This window comes from Mustela erminea, chromosome 3, assembly GCF_009829155.1.
Source record: "Mustela erminea isolate mMusErm1 chromosome 3, mMusErm1.Pri, whole genome shotgun sequence".
Lineage (NCBI taxonomy): Eukaryota > Metazoa > Chordata > Mammalia > Carnivora > Mustelidae > Mustela > Mustela erminea.
The window spans coordinates 65727190-65754986 of NC_045616.1; the positions used below are offsets into that span (position 1 = coordinate 65727190).

Sequence of the window (27797 nt, forward strand, 5' to 3'; positions counted from 1 at the left end):
ACCTAACTTTTAAAGGACCCATCTATGTTTCTTTATGACTAAAACAGTCTGCAAAAACCCAAATTAATAAAAACACATATACAAAGAAAATAAATGAAGAAAGTGCTCAATACAGCAAAAAGAAAAACTTACTAGATGTACTCTACCTGAAGGTAAAAGAGAGGAAAAATTATATGCTCATAAAGGTATATAAAATAGGATGGTAATATCATGTTTGGACATGTAAAAATTCAAGTAACTTTTAATCTTCCGTTAGCCTATATTATGTCATTTTTACAATGGCCACACATAGAAAATGCACTTCTCTCCTTTCTGAGTTTTAACAAATCAAATTAGATATAATTAAATCTGCTTAAAATAGGGCTATTCTCAAACTTAGCATGCATCACAATCTCCTGGAAGGCCCATTCAAAAACTGCTAGCCCCACACCAGTCTGGGATTGAAAAGGTCTCTGTCTCTAGTAAAGTTTCCAGGTGATGCAGACAGATGGTGCAAGTACAAGGATCACCCTTTGAGAACGACTGAATTATGCTGAGTTGTGTGCATCAGTGATTGGCAATATCAAAGATAGACTCATTACTACTTACAAGCAGCAGTAGGGACTATTCTAATTTTGATAGGAAGCTGTCACTCCCATAACAGCAGCTTTAAGTGGCTTTTTGCTTTATTAACAGTGGTCAAGAAAACAATAAGAATTTGTAGATAAAAACAGCTAGAAGTGAAGACAGAAAAATGTCTTGAGCAAAATCTAGATGTAATATAATACTAGATTTATTTGGAGGGATCTAGGTTTATACGCCTGTACTCTTAACATCCACTACTTTTAGATCTTCATGATTTAAATTCTTGTAGAAATAACTGCAAGCACAAAACTCCTTTCTTAAGTTGAATCATTATTAAAATAAAAACTGAGGAATGCCAGTATCACTTCATATGAGAAAGGACTGCATTATATTTTGCCTTCAACTATTTGTATTGGTCAGTAGTTTATAATACTCTTAGTGCTTTAAAAAAAAAAAAAAAAAGGCCTCCTACTCAAATAATAGAAACCGCGTAACAGAAAAGGAAAATGTGGTTAGTCTGATAATGCCAGCTGTGTTTCCAAAAAATCAAAATTTGTAATGTTAATTATTCATCAGCTCATTAAAAAACAAAATTCAGCCTGACCATTCTGGGAGTGCTGACTATCACAAGTAATCTCTGATAATCACTTACCTACTGTTGGAGTGTTGGCAGCACTTAATGAAGCTGAAGATGAGATAGAGGAAGAACTCTCTGCCCGGGCTAAAGGAGCTGCAGGAGGTGGGCTGGTATTGGAAGTTATAGGTGGGCTGAATGGCCTGGGCTTAAAAACAAAAAGTTATTTACCAAAATCCTAAAACAGTTCTTCCTTATAAGAAAAGATTTATAGGTATCAGGTAAAATTAAGTTTAATATACTCAACCAAATTTATTGTTTCTTATAACTAAAAACAAATGCCATAGGTCAAATCATTTTCAAGAGGAGATTAAAGGCAGAGAAGTCTATTTTAAAATAATGCTGTTGAGAGAACCTTTATACATAGAATATTTTCTCCATTTCAAAAGTATGTTTAAGACAGATTCTCAGAAGTTAAACTTCTGTTTCACAGTTTAAACAGTATGAAGTTTAAACAGTATGAAGGCTTTTCATACATACGGCCAAACTGCTTCCCAAAAGGATTATTCACTTTAATGCCTATAAATGTAGGAGAGTATTTCTTTGTACCCTTGTCAGCAATGAATGGATGAGACTTAGAAGAAAGAAAAAAAAAAATTTTTAATTGATAAAAATAAGATTGGCATTTTGCGCCTTTTATAGTTGTCTTTGCTAGCTTCCTCTGATTTAGTTTCAGGAGGGCTTAGTATAACCTGAGCTTTCACTAATCCTTTGCTTTATTTTCTGCAAACCCTAAATCTTGTTTGCCCTTTGCTTTTGGTTTTTACATATATGCCCATTTTCCCTTTATAATTCCTTGTAATGTTTCTTTATAGAGACAGTTTACCCCATAAAAGAGGTTTGAGAAAATCTTAATTCTACTGCCTTCCCACTCTTCTAAACATAAAAACAAATACAAAAAATAGAACTTCAGTTCATTTCTTTTACCTGGAGAAATGGGTTTTTCCATTTCACATTCCTAAGTGTTCCAATAATAGATGAGCAACACTTCCTCAGGGATTTCATTTTTTAAAATAAGGCATATTTTCCTTATTTAAAAATAACCTTTTCCTGGGGCACCTGGGTGGCTTAATGTGTTAAAAATAACCTTTTCCTGCTTTTAAAAGTATTAAGTGAAAACAGTACTTCTCTAGTGCCTACTACGTGTCAGGTCATGGGTTATGAACTATGTACAAAGCAATGAACAGATACTGTTCCTGTCCTCAATTGACTGAAGGACATGAAAAACAAATGGCAAAAACAAAACCCTTTATAAGCATTCACACACTGAAATTGGTGAACTCTTGATTCTATGAATATACACTTACAGATACACACTTAAATAAAAATTAGATACCATCCAAACTGTTCTATACTAAGTAAACCCCTACTCCCGCAAATAACTATTTTCAACTATTGGTTCCAGAGAATGGCTTTCTGATGACCTGATAATGATGAATAATAGACTGAAAAAATATAGTAAGGTTGAAACTGCAGCTCCCTATGTATACAGATGGAAGTAGTGCATGGCACGAGGCCAAACACATAATAATTCAAAGCTAATTTAAAACCTGCAAGCTTAGAAAAAAGACACATCAACTACTGTGGGGGAAATTTCTCCTGTAGCAACATGGCCTCATGACCAATGTCATGTCACTACATTTTTATAATTTACAATTTAGAATGTGTACTTTGTAATTTTTTAGGAAAAGACAAAAACACACCCATTTTTTCAAGTGGTTTATGGCACTGTCCAGTACAGTAGCCACTAGCACTTGAAATGTGGCTAGTCCAAATGTGGGGTGAGCTTTAAGTATAAAATACACAGATTTTGAAGACTTAGCACACACAAACAGAAAAGATATTCTCACTCTTTATACTGATTACATTATAAATTGATTTTTTTTAAATGTGATGAGTAAATAAAAAGTTAATTTCACTGTTTTTCCTTTTTTAATGTGGCTACTATGAAACTTTATATGTATTACTGCATGGTATTTCTATTGAATAGCATTACTTAAGAACAGCAGTTCTTAAACCCAAACATGCATCAGAATCACTTGGACGGCCACTTGACAAAATTTCTGATGTGTCTGGGGTAGAGCCAAAGAAACTACATTTTTACCAAGATCCTCAGTGATGGTAATGCTGCTGCTAGTCTGGAGAACAAACTTTGAAAACAACTGCTCTAGAACAATGAGGCATTCACTATAGGAATGTGAAAGGGTATGATTATAGACCCTGTGAACATTTAGTCTCCTCCAGAAAAGTGCGCATACAAGAATGCAAGGAAAAGAGCACTCTGATGTACAGCTGAAGAGAATTCCAATCAGCATAACCTTCCTGGTGGGTAAGACAGCAATAAAAATCATCAAGAGTCTTAAAAATGTGTCTTTAGTCCATGAATTTTACCTTGATTTTTTTACTAAGTTAATCATGTCTGCAAAGAAGTAAATAAAAGGATATTCATTAAGACATTGTTTATAATGAAATCATTAAGACAACACTGAATAATGAAAATTTACATATAAACTAAATGTCAAATAATCACATCTCTAAAAACCTTTGAAAGTTTAATGCTGACAGTGGTATTACAAGATAGAGCATTTATGCTCTGCAGCTGTTTCAAAAGGTGCTCCTTGAAGCCCTCAGAGGATGGTTTCTAGAAGGTTTGCCAGGCTACTGCAGGGAGTAAAGGGTGAAAGACTTGAGTATGAAAGTCCCATTTTTATTTACTTAATAGATTTGCAACTCAAAAGATCATTTGACAAAGGATTCTTGAAAGAAGAATCTTGAAAGAAGAATCTCAAACTTCTTGAAAGAAGTTTGAAATCTATGGAATAATTCATGAAATAGAAAGGTATCCCCCAAATATTTTCAAGTGAAGAGTAAAAAAAAAAGTAAGGTATGACCTTTGATTTATCATTCACAGTAACTTTGAGCAATAATTCGCACTCCATAAAGTTGTGTTTTACACAGAGTAACTCATTTAAGTTTCACACCACCTATTTTCTTTATACCTATTTACCCATAAGGAAACAGAGACTCCAAATATATAATTTGGCTAATGCTGCTCAAGTAATTAGTCACTAATAAGCTTGCATTTTTAAGAACTATGTTTTACTGTGAATGAATAAATACTTAAGCATTCAAAAATTAATGAAAGGTATATATAAAAAGTTTAACTGGGTATCTTTGGGTCATGAAATATGGAAGGGAATTTAATTTTCTGTTTTTTCTCTAATTCCCAAATTTTACATGATCTCTTACAATCAGGAAAAAAATCCCATGGTAATAAGAGCTAGTCATTTTTATATTGCTCAAATAATCATCTCCTTGGCAGCCTGTACCTAGAGTCTTTGAGTTCATTCCCTGAAGTCTGTTCGTTAAGATAAGAGGAGAAAGATGTCACCCTTTCAACACTTGGTGCTCCAGTCTTTTCATTTATTCATGAAACAATATCTCACTATGTGACAAGCATTATGCAAAGTATGAGATTGGCTAAGGTATAGTCTGGTGAAGGGAATATACAAGGAAAGAATATATAACATAGTTTGTACGCTAAAAGAAATTTGAGCAAAGTATATGGGTATAAGGAAGAGAATGATTACATCTACTTGGGGGGAAAGGGCTTTAGCTAGATGATATTTAGCTGGATCTTAAAAAAAAAAAAGAGAGACCAGTTTCCTACATAGACAACTGAAGGACATTTCAGTAAAGGGAGCAAAATAAGACATGGGTGCATAAAAGAACATGATATGTTTGGGGAACACTGGAAAGTTTCAAAGGGCTGGAGCACAGGTTGCAAAGAGGAGAAAGCTGGGCAGTTAGGTAAGAACGTAAGTTGTTGAGGCCACTCGATAAAAAGGTTTGTACATTCAGCTAAAACATTCAACAATATGGATTATGGGGGACCACTGGAAATGTCTATCTGGGGAAAAGGAAGGTTAAGCTTGACTTTTAGAAATGTAATACTGGCAATCAGTGTAAAACATTAAGTAAAGCAGAAGAGATGAGAGGCAAGAAGACTGGTTTGGGAGCAGCTCACTCTGAATATTACCTGTAGATCTCCTTTAATTATCTGACAACTTTTGTAGGCTGATGCTTTTTTCTAGAAGCAACATGTACTTTGACAAGTCAATTAAGTGACCCGAACAAACACTAGTTTCTTTATGTATAAAACAAAGCTGCCAGTATACTTCTAAGTCCTAAGAACAGCCACCATTTCTTCCTTAGCATTTGACTTAAAGAAGAATTCTATGAGTATTGCTTCTTAAATGCGAAAGAATGGATACTGAATGGTATTTTTATTATATGCTTTCTCAGGAATCTCATTTCCTCCTGAACAATGTCTTACTCCATGCATATGATCACTGAGATAATATGAAGGAGTAAAGGAAATGTTGGCTGGAGAAACTTTTCTATAGTTCTCAAAACTCCAGTAGATAATTCCAAGTGCTTAACTGTAATGGGACATATAGAAAAAATATCATTTGCATCTTACATCAAACAGTTATAATTAAAAAAAAACAAAACAAAAAAACAAAAAACCACCTGAGTACATACTATTTCATTAATCCCACTGAGTTTGCCTGAAGTAAGCTTTGGTCTGGAAGCAGGCCTTGGAGGTGGGACAATGGTGCCTACAGAAAGAGGAGTTGTGGGCCGGGCTGGTAAGGGGAAAAAGAGAATTTGAAGAAAATCATTAGTATATAGCAATCCTTACATAAAGACATTCTATCATAGAGGAACTCTTAGAGGAGTCAAAGCTCATTTTCAGGAGTTTTTAAATACTTATATAATTATAGATATTTGTTGAAATACTGGGAATCTAGCAAATAAGCTTTTCTTGAGCTAACAATATTCCTGGAAAACACACACACACACACATACACACACTTACACACACACATTAACTGATCAGTTCATGTGTCACAGCAACTTATTCCTGTTTTAATTCTTTACACACATTAAAAAATAAAATCTGATAAATCTAGAGAGAATAAACCAATTGAAGTCTAAGGTCTATAGTTTATTGCCAGTATATCTACTGACAGACAGTAATGTAAGACCAAGTCTTACTTGAAATAACACTTTCAAAGTAGTAACTTGAAGTCTAAATAAAACACTTACCTTAATTAAAAGTCATATTACAAGTTGAATTACATTGCAAAGTATCTCGTGATAATTAAAAGTATTAAAAATATCCTACTTATAAAAAAAATACCCCCAAATCACTACAGTTAATTTTTGGTAAGAAAACAGCTTATAGAACTCCTAAATAATAATGTTCACTGCTCTTAAATTCTACATAAATTAAATGTTCAGATTTTCAATGCCGTCTGCAAGTTCTGCCACTTTATAAATCAGACATTAACCTGAGTATTCCTAATTAATGAAATTCAACTGTACATCATCAAAAGTCACAAATGTATTAGCATAAAACAAAGAGTGAAGAACGGAAGCAAATTTAAATCATCTTTTTTCTTTTTTTTAAGATTTTGTCAGAGAAAGGGAGCAGCAGACAGAGGGAGAAGCAGGCTCCCTGCTGAGCAAGGAGCCCAAGGAGGGACTTGATCCCAGTACCCTGGGATCATGACCTGAGCCGAAGGCAGACATTGAACTGACTGAACCACATAGACATCCCTGTTTAAATCATCCCTCTGGTTCATTCTAAAAGGTGGGGCTGTAATTCAGACTGAAGAATATGGATGGGAAGAAATATAAACCATTACATTAAGTTTGCAGATGTGCAAAGTTAAAAATATATGAATTTTAAAAAAAAGAATAAAAAAATATATATGAATAGGCCTCAGTATAAATCCATGGAGAAACAAACTGAGGACCCATGGTCACTGATGAAGGAATGGAAGAAACAGGGAAAGACCTAAAGAAAAGAAAAAGGTAGTCATAGAGATAGGAAAGTCAAAGCATGAGGGGTATGGAATCCTTCAGAAAGCTTATTCTATGAAGGGATAATAGATAAAAGCAAGGTTCAAATTGCTTGAAGGTAACAACATAAAGCTGCTAAGAAACCATGTGCAGATTCTAAGGCTGCTGCCTTCTTCCATTGAGCACCACTTCTTTCATGCTGCGCTCCTACTTTAAACAGTTCACTGGAAGAAATGTGCACCAACCTGAAAACCATAACATTTCCCTGTGCTATGACATACAGACTTTAAAGACAGGCCCATTATCAATGAAAATAGCACTGACAGATACTGGCAAATCGCCTATCCAAATGACATTCAGACTGACTCCAAACAAACTTAGCCTGGTAGAACTGTTAAGGTTCAGCTCTTTCAAATAATTACAATTTGCTTTTTCAAATTCCAAATACATGCTGGTTTCAAGTAAAGACTCAAATACTATACACTCAAACAAATCCGTGTGAGACACAGAGTTTCTGTTGCACTCTTTCAAGTTCCTTAAGCTGAAGGAAGGGAAAGCAGTTCAACACCAGAAGCAACAAGAAAATTCAAACAAAACTATGAATCTATGTAGCCAGAGAGTTTTCTTGTTTCAGGTTAATGTTATTTTAATCACTCAAAATTAGAAAAATGTAGTAATGCATTTTCCAAAAAAACACAAGTCTAAACTTTCTATTACCAAGGAAAATAAGTATGAGCATTAAGAAACTTAAAAAACATACGAGTAAAATTGAAGGTCCAAAATGTATAAGCCATAATTATTCCTGTTTTCTCAGAGGAACAAAAGCTAACTCTAACAGTTGGTAAAAGTATAAACACTGATATATAAATAAAACCGTCCTATGACAAGTCTTATTGTAGACCATTTGTTCTGTTCATGAATTAACTGACCACTTGTGATCTGCAAAAATCCCTTAAAATTATCTTTTGGAAAATATTACCCTAGTTTTTTATATTAACGCCAACACTGACTTACTCTGCCTTACTTTATCACTAGCCAGTCAGGCACTCTGCTGAGTAACACAGTACTAACACCTTTACACCCTGTCAAATCTTTTGAAATTTTTACCATCATCTCTTTTCAACATGACTGACATTCTCTGGAAGGTAAAATGATTTCATCATTTTTCAGACTGTATAGGAAGGTTTAAAAATGCTTACAAAAGTGAACTTAAAACACTTTGTTACTTTTTATTTCCTAGTTACCACACATCAAATGGCCACTGATCAAAAAGGAATCATTTTTAACCTGAAGTTAAAAGTGATAGGGGTAAAACGTTCTTGAGATAGTTACCAAGAGTATGTTTTTTGAAAAGGAAGAGACTGTGCTGAAAAGGAGTAAGAAACTAAGGGCAGTTAGGAAGGAATCTCTGTATAACTAAAGCCACTGTGATACCAATGTGAAAATTTTTATTCAATATTTTGAAAAAACAATTCATAAAAAATACATTAACAAAACTGAAAAACACTACTTAGAAGGCTCTTCATTCTAAATACAAAACATCATTCTGACATGTTCACTAAACAAAAAAGAGACTATAATGACAACTTCGGTTTTTCCTGTATACTTACAACTCAACTTTCAACTTTTCCTTATACAGTCTATTCAAATATTAAATACAGACCACTTCCTTCAAAATTCCAAACTAGAATTAAGGTTGCCTAACAATCCATTTTACAATTTCTTTTAAAAATTGGTTTATAAACAGAATAGTAAAATGTTTTGGTATGGCTTATAGTTTAGTTAATATGTCAGAGTGCAATGAAAAGAATGAAGACTTGAAAATTAGTAAGATCCAGGTTTGAATCAATGCTTCTTCATTTCGTATAAAATGGTCTCAGAGAAGTTCCTGATCATCTCTGAACTTTACTTTTTTTTTTAATCTATAAAACAGGGACAATAAAATGGACTTCATGAAGTAGTTGATGAAGAGAAATTAAATAGAATATGTGTAACTCCTAGCAGAGCAATGTGGCAGGAACTCAATCAATTCACATTCTCTCCCCGACAATTCCCTCACTCCCCTAACCCCAAATACTGAACAGCATTCCTAAAATCCCAGAAAAGGCTGAAGACCAGCTTAAAGTGGATTTTATTCTCTTGCTTTGAACAAGCAGAGGTTTTATTAACAAGCATTTTGATGCCTACTTGGATTGTTGGCTAGTGTGGGATTTTATATTTTGAAGAAAAGAGAAAATGAACATATTCCTGCCAAAACAACATCTAAAAAGCACTCAAGTTTCTTTGACACATTGCTTGGGAAGTGCTAAAGCCTTTCTGGAAAGCAGTTTGGCAATAAATATCAATGGGTTTATCTAGAGACTCAAATGTTGTACTGATAAATTATAAGGGTACTATGACACGTTCACGAAATTCTATCCATGGATGTTCGTAATACTAGAAAACTGGATGCAACTCAAATATCTGATAAGAAAAGACGGATTACATTAATGCACATTTATATAGTGGAATTATCTAAGAACAGTGAGAATTATTTGGGCATTGAAAAGGGAATGATTCATGGCAATACAAAAATGAAAAAAAAATGGTGTTCCATAAAATTTTGTTTAAGCCATAGGATCTTTCAGCTAAGTTAACCAGCATCAAATCACTTTATCTGGCAATATGAGAAGATAAGAATATTTCTGACCATTAAGTATAACACAAAAGTGATGAATAAGTCAATCAGGAGAAAAGTAACTAATGAATCCCTCAGTTTAAATATACATATATAGATATATCTATATATATATATATACACACACACACACATATATACATTACCTGATGATGATGATGAAGTTAATGAAGCTGAAGAAGATGAATCAAGAGATGGTCCAAACAGGGGATCCCAAGCAAGTAAATCGCTGGTCCCTTTCCTGCCATAGCATTTTAAAAATAAAGATTTTAACAAAGGAATATTTTATTAGTATAAAATTTAGTCATTTATTTTTTTTTAAAGATTTTATTTATTTATTTGACAGACAGAGATCACAAGTAGGCAGAGAGGCAGGCAGAGAGAGAGGAGGAAGCAAGGCTCCCTGCTGAGCAGAGAGCCTAATGTCGGGCTCGATCCCAAGACCCTGAGATCATGACCTGAGCCGAAGGCAGAGGCCTAACCCTCTGAGCCACCCAGGCACCCCTAGTCATTTATTTTTATCTCACAGAATTGTACAGCTAAATACATAGCATTTAAAAGTTAGCTATTCTGTCAATGGATTGTGTGAAGAAACTTAACAAATATTGGTTTAAATTAAAACTTTTTTAAACTACTATAAGCAGAACCTCCAGTAACATGTAAAATTGGTGGGAGGCAGCAGAGAAGATTAATCTGCACCAATCACACCTTGTTATACTCTGGTTTTGGGGCTATAAGAACAGAAATCATTTCAGCTTTACAAAGAAAGAAAAGCAGTCCCCTGGAGCATAAATGAACTGCCCAAGGACACAAAGGTACTTAATTCTACAGTAGTGTCAGGTCTGCTCACTGAAACCTAGCACAAATCATACACAGAAAATCAGGCAGAAATTTTTAACATCAGAGTTAAGTACTTTTAAAAGAATCTTTTACTCTATTCCTTCATCTCTGAAACTGTCAAGTACAGAAGTAAGCCCAACAGCTTGATATAATCTTCAAAGGTCTGATTAATATAGTAGGTCACAGAAGGGCAGGACTTCTCTCTAGACAATCCACAGCCTGGGCCATTGAGGCAGTCTAGTGAAATGTTTGGATCATGTACATCTTTTTATGAGAGGTCATCAAGACTGTGGACAAAATCATCAAGAGCTCAACTTTCAAGTTTCAAAAATCTCAACATGCTATGTAACCAAAGAGTTCCCTCCAATGACCCCCTGAAATCTAATGGACTAATTTCTCTCAGGATTCAACTTTTAGCTCTTTATTTTAATAAAAGCTTTTATATGAATGTTTCTTTCATTTTAGTCATAAGCTTTTAAAATGTCTAACCTCTAAAATCCTGAAGTACCTGAACTTTGCCACCACCTCTTAAATTACTTCCAGCTTTACTGAGCTATGACTGACAAGTAACATTTATATATATAAAGTGGTAAAAAGATTAATCCCATTAAAATAATATTTTAATGTCTCAAACTACATTATTTAATAGTGTTTTTAAATCTTAGAAAGCAGGCTCATTTCAGAGAAAATGGTACAATTACCTATAAACATGTATCTAGTATCTCAACACGCACCTACATGAAAGCACACGGCATCTTATATATAAAACCTAAAATCATGATTGCGTAAGTTACTAAAAACAAAATTTTTAAAACACTGAACTTATCTTTAAAAATGATAAATGAATACCACCAATGTGTTCCATTAGTGTCTAGCTTTCAAAGTATCAAATAATTTTAAACTATCCATTTAATGAAGCCTACACTTTTACTTAAGCAGAAAAGAAATTAAAAGAATGTGTTCTTATTGACAGATACTGAAATGACAGAGACCCATGAAACACTGGCTTAAAACATTTTTTTTTCTTTTTAAAAAGAGCTAGCTAGCCTTTTTAAGTTAACTGAGACATTTCCTTGTTTTGAAGTTCATGAAAAGGACAGTCTATTTTACATGACCACAGCCAAAACGGATAGAAGAAAGTGAGAAAATCCCCATGAGAATAACTAGTTGAAATGCAGACATGTATGAACTTGGGATCCCAGCTTTATTTAGAAGTAGCAAAGTCACCAAGGCCAAATACAACTGTATAAGGATTTTTAAAAAAAAATTATAAATAGTATCAAATGAGAATTTAAAACAACTAGAAACTCCACAGAGTGTCTGACAGCTTAGAAAAGAGGATGATTACCAACACGCCAAATGAAACTGCAAAGATAATAAAACTCTCTAGGAAAAAAGGACAAAAGAATGATATTTAATTCTAAACAGAGTAAAAGGGTAAGGATGAGCAGGTAGAGAACACAGGATTTTTAGTGCAGTTGTACTCTGTATGACACCATAATGGTAGAGACACATGTCCTTACCCATTTGTCAAAACTCAAAGGATATACAAGAACAAGAATCCTAATGTAAACCACAGACTTTGGGTGACAATGATGTGTCAGTGCAGGTTCATCAATTCTAATAAATGTTACTCTCATGGGGATTCTGATAGTGAAGGAGGCTGGGCATATATGGGGGCAGTGAATATATATGCAAAACCTCTGCAGCTTGCCCTAAATTTTGCTATGAACCTAAAACTGCTCTAAAAATAGTCTATTTAAAAATAAAATTTAACTGTGAAACTTACTCATTGGAAGCAGCACATGGCTTTGATTTTGTTAACTCTTCACCTAATTAAAAAAACCAAAATATGAAAAAATTCATAATCTGAGATTTAAGTGTTAAGAGAAACACATAACTCTTTACTATGAACAATTTAAAAATTGTGGACTTGATAGCAGTTTCTTAAATTATGGAGAAAAGGAAAAATAAGACTTTAACAAGTTTTCTAACATGCTAAGAATATCACCTGAGAATATCAAAATAATAGCTGAATTTCTGATGTGTCCTCATTTCTTCTAACATCTTTGGTAAGAAATTACTTAAATCAATGAAACTATCATAGTCATGAGAATTAAACTGCTGTTCAGACCAGAGAAAATACAAGCTAGAACGATGAAAGTTAGAACATATATTGAAATACATAAGTATTGCTCAAGAACTGATGAATAATGAAAGCATTTTTCAGGTTCTAAGAATATTATTATTATATTGACCAAAAATAGTTATTCTTGAAGGATACTGTATCTTGAAAAAATTTTATAGGAACCTAGAGCAACAGTCTTTATAAGATAGGCTGTTTTGCTTCCTTTTTGCATTGGTAATGTGAATCATTTCATTAGCAACTGTACACAGAGTAAAGAGAATCAGTAATGTGTAAAAGTCAGGTCGGTTTGTACGCAAATTTCCCTGCACCTTAATGTCTTAGATCACCAACCAATAGCTGTTGAATGAAAACACACCAACATGGATAAGTGCAGCAAACTATGAGGAATACCACACTGTACAGGATGCCCCTTCATACCACACGGTCCCACTGAGCTCACTTTGGCCCTCTGTCTGGCCCAAAGTACCTATTGCACTGTTCACCTCAATGTTTCTGCAATCCGCCCTTATGTAAGTAACTGCATAAAAGCAGCCCACCTTCATCCTGATTTTCCTGGTATCCCTATATCAAGCTACTTATCATTTCTTTTTTAAAATTAAAATCTTACTTTTCATTTGGTACTTATTATGCATTTAATAGGTCTTGTCAACAGTGCTAGAATTTTTTTTTTTTAATTTGATTTGAAAGAGAGTTTGAAAGAGAGGAAGGGGCGGGGGGAATGGGCAGAGGAACAGAGAAAAGCAGGTTCCCCACCGTGCAGGGAGCCCAACCTGAGGCTTGATCCCAGGATCCTGAGATCATGACCTGAGCCAAAGGCAGATGCTTAGCCCAATGAACCACACAGGTGCCCCTAACTGTGCTAAAATTTTTAATAGGATTGGTATTATGATCTTTATTGAGGCTTGTGTTTACAAAATTGCATAACTTTTGAGTAGGCTGCCTCAATTTTACTTTTTCCCACCTTTGCTATGTTTAATGCATGATGCTGCAGAAGATGTCAGCATCCACCCAATTTTTTAGTATAATGAAGTTACTATACTAAAAAAAAAAAAAAAAAACCAATGTAATACAAATACATAAAGCTAAAACTTGCTCATCTCATAATGCCTTCTGGCTCATGAGGCAGAGTTATGCCAGTTAAAACAGTTTTAAACTTTGTTAAAAAGAAGCTACTCTTTGGCTTTGTTGATTTCTGAAAAATGTTGTAGCCAAGTATTAAACTTGAAGGCATGTCTAAATGTTAAAAGAAATAATATACCTACTTTGTCTTCTGTTTAAAGTTAGTATCCTTCTAGTCTGTTGTTAACAGCTGTGATGAGAACAAACTATTTATTTCTCTAACTACATACATATGTAAGGCTACAATAAGCTTAGCAAACTGCCTGGTAATTTTTTTTTAATTTTATTTATTTATTTAACAGAGAGCGCATGCTCACGTGCACAAGAACGGGGAGCAGCAGAGGGAGAGGGAGAGGGATAAACAGGCTTCCCAGTGAGCAGGGAGCCCAACCTGGGGCTCAATCACAGGACCCTGGAATCCCTGAGCCAAAGGCAGACGCTTAACCAACTGAGCCACCCAGATGCCCTTGCCTGATGCATTTTCATAGACACAAAATAACCAATTTAAATGTTAAACTCACTAGAAGAATTCCGATTCATCTGCACCTAAAACAGAAATTCAAACACTAAGCGTCATTAAACAAAGAATATGGTAATGAAATACTTGTTAAAAAAAAATTTTTTTTTATTTTTTAAAAAGTAGGTTTCATGCCCAACACAGTGTTTGAACTCAGGATGCTGAGATCAAGAGTTGCGTGCTCTAACAGACTGAGCCAGTCAGGCACCCTGACTTCATAAAATATTAATGGGGACCTAATTTTAAGTTGTTTTTAGTATATCTACTCAAAAATCACATTAAAAAAAAACTTTCAGTGTTTTATAGTAAAAGATAATACATGTACCTTTAACATTCAATAAAATGTTTTAAAATATCAAAATGCTGGTATCTACAGCAAGATACTATAATCTACTAATTTAAAAAATTTAAAACAAATACTTTAAAAATCAACATTCAAACATCAAAAGGTTTTTTTTTTTAAGTCAGTAGGTAAAAATAAAAAATCTTGTACTTACTGGGCTATGTCTCTAGTTGTACATAGAAAGAAAAAGAAAGACACAGTGTCCATTTTAGAATTTTACATATCTTATTTTCTTAGTTTCATAATTTGTCTATTCTTTGTCTATTTGTGATTCTTCTGAATCATACCTAAAATCTATACATCTTAAAACACCTGCAGAACATTGTTAGGGGACACGAGCTAGATAAGCAAACTGGCCAAGAAAATACACTTAAACTATCCTCTTTTCAAACCCAGTATTAATGATTAAAATTTTCTCATTATTTATTTTCTCAGTACAAAAGAGTATGTTCACCATCTTTTAAAAAATAGGAGAGAGAGAGAGAAGTACAAAGGACAAAATTTAAAACCATTAATGATTTCACTACCCAGAGCTAGGTGCTTAATGTTTTGGTATATATTCCCCTAGAATCGGGTTTTCTTTATTTACATTTATTTTTTAAATTAGTTAATGCTCTTACACAATAAAAAAATTTTAGTGGTTTCATAACTTCTTTTCATTTACATATATAATATAATTAATATGATTAGATCTATATTGTAATAATTATATATAATAATCTGGGCACTAATCTTCATGTTAAAATAGCAATGATAGAATAAAAACTCACTTCAAAACTTTTTGGTAGAAAAAAAATTAAATGCTAAAAGTACATGACTGAGAGAAAAATACTTTTTCCCCAAATACATACAGGCTATCTAAAATACATATTAAATAACAATATAAAATGGGGAGAACTTTTATTCTCCATTATCAAGGAAAACAGGTCTCTAATATCAGTTATGATGAACATGTACAGATAGACTAAATTGTCATTTTAGGACATGCTTTTTTCCCCATAGTTTCACACTCCTTAGAGTATGACATCAATGGAAATATTAGTCACTGTGATTATTTTTTTTCCTCCCTCATAAGCTGTTAAGTATGGCATATCAGAATCGAGGAATTAACCACAATCACTAAGAATTCTTATATTTGCCTTTTTTTATATAAAACATATAGGAAAACAACTAATGCAGTTACAAAAGCAGTAGACATATAATTTAATCTTTAAATCCTTCTTAATGGAATACCCATTTTCACATAAGGTTCATAAAATATGCATGAAAATCTTTAAAATTAAATGAGGAAAAGATTAATACTGCCAGTTCAAATTTCTGAAACATACAAACTGTTTATAAAATGGCAGAAATAGATTTTCTACATTTTTGTTTCCTTGTAAAACTTTCAAAGGGAAGCAAAGCTAAGCCAAACTCAAGTTTATTGGCCTATATAAAATCTAAGAACTATATACCTCAATAAAAAGGAAGAAAAACTGTAAAGTATTTCCTTATCCAACATGCTTAACTATTGCTAAAATTAACCAGATGCAAGCAGATGAGTTAAAAAATAAATAAATAAAGGCTTCTATGTACAAAGTACGAACTTGGCTCATTTTCTTACTTACAGATATTGCTGGGGAGAGAGTGATATTTCCTATGGACACTTTTAATTCATCCAAGGAAGCCATTGTGTGATGCGAGTTATTTGGATGCATGGGTTTGATCTGTATCCGATACTTCTTTGGTTCTTCATCTTCAGAATCAGAATCACTAGATGAGTAGAAATGGTTCTCTTTGGTATGTGAATATCAGTTAAAGAATTTAGTTTTTAAACTATCTTAATGCATAACCAGTTTTTCACATGTTTATAAAAAGGAATATAAACTTTTAAGAGGTCAGATGGACTTTAAGGAAAACAGAACTACTAACTTTCATTAGTAAAAACACATCAAATGAAAAATATGGAGTCACATTTTATTATAGTTAAAAACTGAAGTCTTTATTAAAAAACAGAATATTGTGTTATAACTGTCTACTTATAGACACAATCCATAGGAATATCCAGATGATGAAAGGATATCATTCTGATTTGCTTCTGGTTTTATACTATAGCCTTCTTCATCTACATCAGGAATGTTCTATGGGAAAAAGAAGAAAAAGACTTACTGTAACGATGGCTCCAACTACAGAAATATAAAAGATTAGCAAAACAGCTTTACCTTTTACAGCAGCTACATCATTTATCAACAATGGGTTCATAAAATTAGTGACAGTGGGAAAGTTCTATCTTTTTGGTTAAGTTAGCTTCAGCTCACACTCTGTACTTCACTTGTCTGAAAGAGAAAAGTACTGCAAAATGAAAGGGCAGAAACACTAAAAGGAAGAAAACGGGTGCTCGGGCAGGAACACTGGCAGTTCTGTAACCAAATTTTCACCCAATTCTTCAAAGTGAAGAAATAAAATCACAAGACTGTATGTGCCTGGAAATGAGAGATGATGAAATCAGAGGATTGGCAGGTTAAATAAACAAATATTTATTAAAAAAATACAGAACAACAACAACAAAAAACAAAGATGACTAGGAAAATTAAAACTACACTAAAATATGGTCTGTCAACCAGGAGACAGGCAAAAATTCAGAAGCTCAAAAATACACTCTGTTGGCAAAGCTGTGGGAAAATGTACTCTTATACTCTGCTGATATAAGTACAAAATAGAACAATCCCTACAGAGAGAAATTTACCATTATCTAACAAAAACAGATAGGTGTTTCTCTTCCACCCAGAAATTCAATTTCTAGAAATTTACCTTGAAGATACACCCCCACCAATTTTTTTTTTTTTAAAGATTTTATTTATTTATTTGACAGAGAGAGATCACACGTAGGCAGAGAGAGAGGAGGAAGCAGGCTCCCTGCCGAGCAGAGAGCCCGATGCGGGACTCGATCCCAGGACCCTGAGATCATGACCTGAGCCGAAGGCAGCGGCCTAACCCACTGAGCCACCCGGGCGCCCCACCCCCAACAATTTAAACATACATATGCAACAGGTTTATTCACCAAAGATTATCTATAATTCAAAATTTCTGGAAAGCACCTAAATGTCCAAGCATATTTGAAGAAACTATAGTACATAGAGAAAACAGAGTACTATTCAATTACTGAACTCATATGAAATGACTTCTAGGAAATACTGCTAACTGAAAAAAGCCTAGAAGTAAGAAAGATGGGAGAATTTAAAAACACAGATATCTGCTTATCTTTATGGGAGGAAAAAGCCACTGGAAGGAGAAATCAGAATACAATGAAGTTGTATTGTACCTCCAAGAATTAATGATGAAGTAGAATGGATAAAGGATGCTATGTTAAGAGAATATTCCTATTTTTAGGAAATACACATTTAAGTAGTTGGCTTAAAGGGCCATAATGTACAGAACTTACCCTGAAATGGATCAGAAAAAATCTTATATACGCCTACATAAACACATGCATGTAAGGAGAATGAAACTGTTACAGCAAAGGTAATAAAAAGCTAAGGGTATACAAGCGCTTTTATTTGGAAATAACTTCTTTTTTTTAAGATTTTATTTATTTGAAAGAGAGACAGCGCAAGTGGAGGACAGGCAGAGGGAGAGGGACAAGCAGACCTCGCCCAGCCCCGTTCAGTGGGGAGGCCAATGTGGGGCTGAATCCCAGGGCCCTGAGACTATAACCTGAGCTGAAGGCAGATGTTTAACCGACTGAGTCCCGGAAATAACTTCTAACTTACAAAAAAATACAAGAATAAAACAATTACAAAAAGTTAAAAAAAAAAAAAAAAGATCACCAAGAAATGCCAAGTGATCAGTGGAATTGGAGAGCCAATATTCTTCTACTGGTAAAGTTTGCTGTTCTTCCTCCATTCACCTGCTAAAGCTCAGCAAAAGGAACATGAAGGATAATCTCACAGGCACAGCATAAAATCATGGAGAACTAAAACAGAATTTACATGGTTACAGCTTCCAATCTGAATAAAAAATCTACTGTAGCCAGCAGTGAGTTTAGCTAACAGGCTGGATTAAAATCTAGAAATGAAAATCTAATAGTAAAGAGCAGATTCCATATACTAAAAAGATAACAAGTATATATTTACATCCCTAGAACTGGAGTACTTTGAGTTCTATATATTGCCTGCTTATATGCAAATAATATTTAAAAATATTTTAAAAAATAAACTTTACCAAATGTGAATTCATTAAATATCAGAATTAAGGTTCCTTTTAAAAAATTTTTGATAGAGGTTTTTTGGTTTTTTTTTAAAGATCTTATTAACTTATTTGTCAGAGAGAGAGCAAGCGCACAAGCAGGCAGAGTGGCAGGCAGAGGTAGAGAAAGAAGCAGGTTCCCCGCCGAGCAAAGAGTCTGATGCAGGACTGGATCCCAGGACCCTGGGATCATGACCTGAGATGATGGCAGCAGCCACCCTGGCGCCCCAGAATTAAGGTTTTTATAAAATACCTGATTTTTATTCCCATTACCCTAGAAACATACCAGATATTTAAGCCCCTAGAAATTCTAAGGATTTGCTGATACTACTTTTAAATTTGTTTACAGTGTATTATTTAGTACAATGCAATAATTTCAAATAATACTGAGCCATTTTCTATAGGGCTGAATAAGCTGCTTATGGATCAACCTCTTGAAGATTATAACTGTAAACTCTGGTCGAAAAAAACTACCTGAAGGTACTAGAGAGTGAACTAGAGGAACCATTTAGAAAGTCACACACAATTATATGCTAAAAGACTATAAATAGATCATAATGGCGTTCTTAAAAAGGTTCAAATAACCCACAGGGAAAACCGGAAAAAGAAAACAAAATGAAAAGCAAAACAAAACAAAACCAGGAAACAAAAAATAATATGACATACTTGGCCCTGATAGGTCAATAATTACGTTAAGTAGAAATTGTCCAAATGTAACAAAAGACAGATTGAAAGACAAGATTAAAAACATGACCCAACTAGATGCTATCTATATAGCATATAAGAAACTCACTTCATATATAACAACATAAATAGGTTGAAAGGAAAATAATTTTAAAAATATACCATGTAAACATTTTTAAAAGGTTGGGGAGAGAGAGAATGACTGTCCTTCTGTTAAATAAAACAGACTTCAAAAAGAAAATTACCAGGGTCAAAGAAGGATACTGTATCCATACAAAAACCTATATATCTTCAAAGCAGCTTTTTCCTAATAGCCAAAAACTAGAAATAACTAAATGTCCTATAATAGGTAAGTGGTTGGGGCGCCTGGGTGGCTCAGTGGGTGAAGGCCTCTGCCTTCGGCTCAGGTAATGATCCCAGGTTCCTGGGATCGAGCCCCACATTGGGCTCTCTGCTCAGCGGGGAGCCTGCTTCCTCCTCTCTCTCTGCCTACCCCTAGGCCTACTTGTGATCTCTGTCAAATAAATAAGTAAAATCTTTAAAATATATATATATACTATAATAACAGTTATGTGAGGGGGTGCCTGGGGGCTCAAGTCAGTTAAGCACCTGGGTTTGCCTCAGGTCATGATTCCAGAGTGCTGGAACAGAGCCCTACATCATCTAGACTCCTCCCTCTCCCTCTGTTCCTCCCCCAGCTCTCTAATAAATAAATAAAATCTTTCAAAAAAAAAAGTTATCTGGATATGGTCTCTCAAAATATCTTATTTTACCATACTCACCCTTCTTGTGATGATGTGATATAATAAAATACCTATATGATGAGATGACATGAGGTGAACGATGTAGTAGGCATTGTGATGTAGCGTTAGGCTACTAATGACCTTCTGATGATATATCAGAAGGAGGATCATCTGCTTCTGAACCATGACTGACCATGAGTTAACTCCAACCATGGAAAGCAAAACCTCAGGGGTGGGATGGGGGAGGGAATGACTACTGTGTGCATTTACCTTGGTCAATCACATACATATAGTTTGTGAATATAGCTGTAACGGTAAACCTCAAGCAGTAGGACTGGAGAGTCAAAAAAGAACATGCATTTCTTATTTGAGAAGACACTGCCAAACTACCTAGAAGACAGATTATATCAATTTACATTCCTACCAATATACCAAAACCTTTGCCAATATGATAGGTAAATATAGGAATTTCATTCTAATTTGCATCAGAATGAGACTACTATTCTGAACAACATTTCTTATGGTTATTTACCACTTCTATTTCTTTTTATGAAAAATAGCCTATTTTTTTTACCTTTTCTTTTTCTTTAAAGATTCCATCCATTTATTTGACAGACAGAGATCACAAGTAGGCAGAGAGGCAGGCAGAGAGGCAGGCAGGGGCAGGGGAGCAGGAAGCAGGCTCCCCGCTAAGCAGAGAGCCCAATGTGGGGCTTGATCCCAGGACCCTGAGATCATGACCTAAGCCGAAGGCAGAGGCTTTAACCCACTGAGCCACCCGGTGCTCCGAAAAATAGCCCATTTTTATAATGCTCTTTTTCTACTGGGACATTGGTCACCTTTGATAATGATCTGTATAACTCTACAAAGTAAAGTAGCCCCTTATTACATGTCTTGCAAATATACTCTGCCAATTTATCTTCACTGAATCAAATTCTTCTATTTTTTGTAATTTTAGATGTTTTCTTTCTACACAAATTTATCAATAATTTCTTATACGGCATTAGCCTTATGCATCCTCTTTAAAAGTTCTTTTCTAATTCCTTTTCTAATTGTTCTGAATAGAAGCTCAAATTTGGTTAGTATTTTTTTTTAAGATTTTATTTATTTATTTGTCAGAGAGAGAGGAGCGAGAGCAAGCACAGGCAGACAGAGTGGCAGGCAGAGGCAGAGGGAGAAACAGGCTCCCTGCCAAGCAAGGAGCCTGATGTGAGACACGATCCCAGGAGGCTGGGATCATGACCTGAGCCGAAGGCAGCTGTTTAACCAACTGAGCCACCCAGGCGTCCCCAAACTTGGTTAATATTGATCATTATAGAATAGTATCAATGAGCTAAGAGGATTACAAATGTTATATTTAAGGGAGTATATATAAAACAAGAAGTACTATTTAATTCAATACTGCAATCATCAAATAAATGCTACGCATAAATAATTCCAAAATGAAATGCATGATGAATACTGAAGGAAATGTCAAACACATTTGTTAACTTTTTCATTAATTAGTAAGCCAAGTGTATCCAAACAGACAATTGGTAAATTAAATGTAATTCTAAAACAGTGGATAATTTTAACCCTAGAGCTCACTAGAAATCTAATTCTCTACTTTCACTTTACATTTATTAACAAACCATAAATTTCTTATTTTAAAGAAAATATACTAGGTTTTATTTAAGTTACATAAAACACACTATTTCACAAAATATCTTTATCCTGATACACCATTATGCTGTAAAAGATCAAAATGACGTGGGACCAAAAGAAACAGTAATTATATAAGCAAGAACAAGCAAAGGAGACAGACAGCTTGACTCTACTACACTTAGCAACATAACCAGTCTAATGAACAATTTGAAAAATGTGTCTGTCTATATATTAGACTATTTTGTAAATCTACTCTCACACTGTAACTTATTTGGAGCTCCATTTAATGTCTTCCTCAATTACATACAAAGAAATATATTTAAATAAAAAATATAAGCAAAAGTTCTACAAGCAAAAAGCACAGAAAAATACTGACCATGATTGTTGTATTTTTTTAAACTGGTAATCTATTAAAATTCAATTACTTGAATAGATAAAAATAATATTTTAATGATGAGGAACATTACTAAGAGCATCACATTTTAAAATAAAGTATACAGATCTGAGATCTGGCATATTTCCCAAGAAAAGGCAACATGGTATAGTACCACTCAAATTTTAAAAGTAAAATGTACTTTACAAAGGTAGGTAGAACTACTTTCTATTTAATAGGAAAGCATCTAGTAATATACAGCCAAAAATGTACCTGTAAAATAATTTTAATAGTAAATGTAGTATTTTTCTTGGAAAGACTTGTTAACAACTCAACCCAAATATACTGGTTATTTCCTAATGAAAATAGCTAATATAGATGGTTTATATCAAAGTAAAATCAACTTACAAGTGAATCTGCATCAGGGCATTCCCTATTAAAATAAACAAAATATTAGAAACAATCAACTATTAGAATTATCTATAATTCTTGTATATTGAATGTGTTTACCTTGTTATTTAAACATAGCTTTTATTTAAACTTTACAAATATATTTAGAAAAATCAAATCATGAGGATTAAAATATACCAAATGATTTTAAAGTTCAAAAGAAGGCAATCCAATACCCACAATACATGGCAAATAAAACTTACACAGCTTACAAGTATTTTAAAAACTTGGACTTTAAAAGCACTTCTTGTTCATAAATATACACATGAATCATATAAAGGAAGCTGCCAGTCCTACAAGGATTGCTACTGGCTTTTAAATAACTCTTTACAATATATTCTTGTTAAAAACTTCAGTTTTATTTGAAGTAATATCCATAGTTAGCATATATATAGAGAAGCCAAACCATTCTTCTCCAAATATATTAAATAAGTAGTCAGAATTCCACTTAAAAAATCTAAGTCTAAAATATAAAACTGGTATTTTATCTTTTAACTGATAAGTATTAATTTGGATATAAGCTAGAAAAGAAGTGCTTTGAATGTAAAATTAAAACATAAAGTAGACCAACTTTATCAACCAAATAAAGACCTAAATCCATAAAGACATTGAGGCCATGAGGAATAAGGTTAGAAGGATTTCTATATACATATTGTTTAACAAATTCACTAACAAAAATTAGAATGAACATTTAAAAGGCATTTGGATTAGTTACATATTCAGTGGCCTGAGACAGTTAATGCATATATAGTATCAGAATCCACCACTTTAATAAGAGACTGAAAACACACATATTAGGTATACCTTGAGAGTCCAATGAACAGTAATAAAATGTACTAAATTAATATATAGGATAAACAGGTCATCTCTACCCAAAGACTAAAGCACAAACCAGAAAAAAATCTACAAATTGAAGAATTTTGCTAAAGAAAGACAGGATGGAACAGACTGAAATAATGAAAAAAAAAAAAAAAAAGATGACTACACTGCTCTTAATCCAAATGAAAGCACCAAAGAGGGTAAATGTAAGCCTCTTGTATCTTTATAGCCACTTAAATGTCACTCAAAATTCCAAGTTTTGAAAAAGAGCTTCCTTTTTATTGGTGCATTCCTATGCATACTCTTAAGGATATGTTCCAGAAAAGGCACCATAAGAAAAAATTCAATCCCTCTACAGAATCAAATAATTTAAGACACTGGAGCAATTCTACTTCCTTCTTTTTTTAAAAAGATATACTTTAAATATAAAAGTGTCAAAGTTTCAAACGGTTTATTCTCTGGCTTTCAGCCAGAGCTCACCAGTCTTTGTGTCAAAGCACTCATCTGTTTGCTTTCACAGTGGGCTGCAAAGAGACCTGCAGTTGAAGCCCCAGGAAGAGCAAGCCCTCAGCAAGCTCTGAACAGGACCCGTCTTCCACAACTGCTGGCATTTCAAAGCCTTCAGGCTACTGGAAGAAGCATGTCAAGAGCCTCTGGCATTTCAAACAAAGCGGTTTCTAACAGTTTTCCTGCCTCCAAGTGTTGAAAGAAAGCAATCATGGTACAGTTGTTTAAGTACTGGTTTTTGGCTCTGGTCTTCTCAGTGTTTGTAAAAACCATTCCAATATCCGAGTGGCCTAATCATGGTACTGGGAAATTACTGATCATGAAAACTATTTTAAAAACATAGAATATGCAAAAATATTCCACGCTGCCTGAATGGACAGCTGTGAAAACCATACATTATAAAAAATATTTGATATTCAGGCCTTTATTTTTTATAATACACCCACAGACAAACTGGCTACATTTATAATTTCACTTACAAATCAACTGTTTAGATTTCCGTAAGTATTTCAAATGTTATAAAAAGATTAGATTCCATCTCTTTAACAAAATACCCCCTTCATAAATTCTGAAAAGACATTTGTAGATGAGATGGTAACTACAAATAAAAATTACTCTGCAATTGGTCTTAACTTGTTAACCAAGTAAAACTTGGGAGAAAGGAAGAAACAGACTTAGACACACTGAGAAATTCAAAAAGAATCTAACTAGGCAGAAGGTAAGAACACCCAAAGCACAAACTGTTCTCTTATACTGAAAATATGAGTGCCTACGACAGCTCTGCTAATTATGCTAGAGAAGTAGGGATTTTAGACAAATTTTCACCCAGTGTCACATGGTCAACAAATCATTTAAGATTTGATTAGCATCTTGTCAATATATATAAGGTTGAGTAATTACAGTAAGATAGATTCCAGTTTGTCTCTTGCAAATCATAGTTCTTAGAGATTCTCAACCCCAGGTGTATGTTAGGAATCACACAGATTGCTTAAAACCAAACCAAACAAAAATTATGCTTGGCCTCACAGCCTGAGAATCTGGTTTAATTGGTCTGAGGTGGGGCCTGGCATAAATACATCTATTTTAATTTTCCATGTAGTTCTAACTCACAGCCAAGGTAGAAAACTTCACTTACTCAATACTAGTTGAATTTATTGTATGCAAACTATATATTCTGTGTATATTAACTTAATTTTAAAAATATATAAATCATATTTATAGTCCATCCCCCATCTAAAATTGATGACCTAGTATAAATGTTTAAAACATGTTAGTGCCTTTGCTCTCCCCTGTTTTCTATTTATGTGTACACATATGCCTATATGTTTAGAGTTGTCTAGAAAGGATTTTCATTAAATTGTTGACCATGGCTTTTTTTCTTTGGCATTAAGATATAGAAGAATTTTTAGTTTCCTCTGCACTTCTTTTTTTTAAATATGCATGTATGTTTTATAAAAAGGGTACCTTTAAAGTTTCAGTATCAAGACACTAGAGCTTTCATCTTAAAATTTTAAAATAAGAGAATACTTTTATCTAAAGCCAGAGGAGGTAGTACATTTATTTAGAAAAGTGTATTTTTTAAACCTTAGACATACATACTTTAAGTTATTTCTGATGGAATTTTTTTCTTCTCAAATTCAAAACAACAGTCTTATTCTTAATAACAGAGGATTTTGACAATATGTAATATACTTACACAGACTCTGCATCCTTTTCCTTTTTAATTATCCCTGGTAAACCAAAAGTCTTTCTTTTCCTTGGTTTTACACCTTAAAATAAATATATACTGTTACAGAAACATAATTGTTGCTGATAAATATATTAAATTTATGAATATCTTTTATATCTTGACACATGATTTGCTTCCATCAATGCTAAATTTGGATAAAGAAATAAAAGTATCAAGTGCTCAACCCTAACATTTAAATCAGAGTCACAATCTGTTTAGTCTTTTCTTAACTTAATATGGCCTGCTATGCACCAAAAGGTTATAAAACATTCACTTGATCAACATGACCTGAGCCAAAGGCAGCGGCTTACCCCACTGAGCCACCCAGGTGCCCTAAATGTGTTGTTTAAAAAAAAAAAAAAGTTTCTCTCTCTCCCGGAAACAGATCCATTAACAGTAAACACAGAAAACATATGGCATTCTTTTGCCCATATATAATCTTTAATATAAACACTGCTGTAAGTTGATTCTACCATAAATGAGAAACAAAGATCATCTTTGTTTTGCCTAATTCTTCCTCCTCTTCTTGCATGACAAATTTATTTTAACCAACTGAGCAACCCAGGCGTCCCTGACAAATTTATTTTTTAGAGATTAGTCGTGCTATTGATTGTTGATGGAATTCAGCATTTAAAGCTTAGCTGTTTACTCTGACAGGCAGAGCATACCTAAGATAACTCCTTACCGTACAGATGAGGAAACCCAGGGTAGTTTTTTGTCTTTTTAACTCAATGTTATACAGCTACTAAATACTATAGTGAGGATTATAATTCAGATGTTTTAGAACATCGAAAATTTCACGCAAAATTAATTCCCTAAATCATACATTTGTATAGCATGTTATATTTTAAAAATCAAATACATTTTTATTCTTACAGAGTAATATTTACTATCTACACTTTTTTTTTTTTTTAAGATTAGTTACTTATTTGAGAGACCGAGTACAAGCCAGGGGAGGGAGAAGAAGGGAATCTCAAGCTGAGCATGGAGCCTGAAGCAGGGTTTCATCTCACAACCCTCAGATCATGATCTGAGGTGCCACCCAGGTGCCCCAACTACCCACATTTTACAACCAAGAAAGCTGAAGTACAGAGAACTTAAATAACTGTTTACAGGAACTATAAGAAGTTAGGAACTGTAAGAAGTCTAGACACCAGGGCGTGTGGGTGGCTCAGCTGGTTAAGTGTCCCCCTCTTGATTTCAGCTCAGGTCATGATCTTAGGGTTATGAGATCTTGCCCAGCACTGGGCTCCACACGGGCTGTGGAGCCTGCTTAAGACTCTCTCACTCGGGGTGCCTGGGTGGCTCCGTGGGTTAAAGTCTCTGCCTTCAGCTTAGGTCATGATCCCTGGGACCTGAGATCGAGCCCCACATCAGGCTCTCTGCTCAGCGGGGAGCCTGCGTCCTCCTCTCTCTCTTCCTGCCTCTCTGCCTACTTGTGATGTCTGTCAGATAAATAAAATCTTAAAAAAAAAAAAAAAGTTTCTCTCTCTCCCAGAAACAGAGTGTATCGTTCTAAGTGAATTCAGTCAGTCAGAGAAAGATGAATACCGTATGATTTCACTCTTACGTGGAATTTAAGAAACAAAACAGATGAACATAGGGGAAAGGAAGGAAAAATAAGATAAAGACAGAAAGGGAAGCAAACCATAAGAGACTCTTTTTTAAAGATTTTATTTATTTGAGAGAAAGAGAGAGCATAAGCAGGGGGAGAGGGGGAAGCAGACTTCCCACTGAGCAGGGATCCCCAAGTGGGGTTCAATCCCAGGACCCCAGGATCATGACCTGAGCTCAAGACAGATGCTTAACTGACTGAGCCACCCAGGCACTGGAGGAGAGCGAGTGGTGGGATAGGGTAACGAGGGGATAGACATTAAGGAAGGCACTTGATGTAATGCACACTGGGTGTT

At 34.1% G+C, this 27797-nt stretch overlaps 1 protein-coding gene across 5 annotated transcripts in view; it reads right to left on the reverse strand.

The window, feature by feature from the left end:
* FCHO2 (FCH and mu domain containing endocytic adaptor 2) overlaps positions 1-27797 on the reverse strand; it is a 116133-nt gene that overhangs the window by 22840 nt on the left and 65496 nt on the right. For 4 of the 5 annotated variants that reach the window (XM_032335996.1, XM_032335998.1, XM_032336000.1 and 1 more), the window contains 10 exons: positions 25855-25927; positions 22791-22815; positions 16777-16834; positions 16322-16497; positions 14869-14880; positions 14376-14400; positions 12376-12418; positions 9893-9987; positions 5732-5847; positions 1217-1346 (listed from right to left, as the gene is read on the reverse strand). In XM_032335996.1, the coding sequence (XP_032191887.1) occupies positions 1217-1346; positions 5732-5847; positions 9893-9987; positions 12376-12418; positions 14376-14400; positions 14869-14880; positions 16322-16497; positions 16777-16834; positions 22791-22815; positions 25855-25927 (753 nt within the window). The remainder of the gene's footprint in view (positions 1-1216; positions 1347-5731; positions 5848-9892; positions 9988-12375; positions 12419-14375; positions 14401-14868; positions 14881-16321; positions 16498-16776; positions 16835-22790; positions 22816-25854; positions 25928-27797) is intronic. The other variant, XM_032335997.1, reaches the window with a different exon arrangement.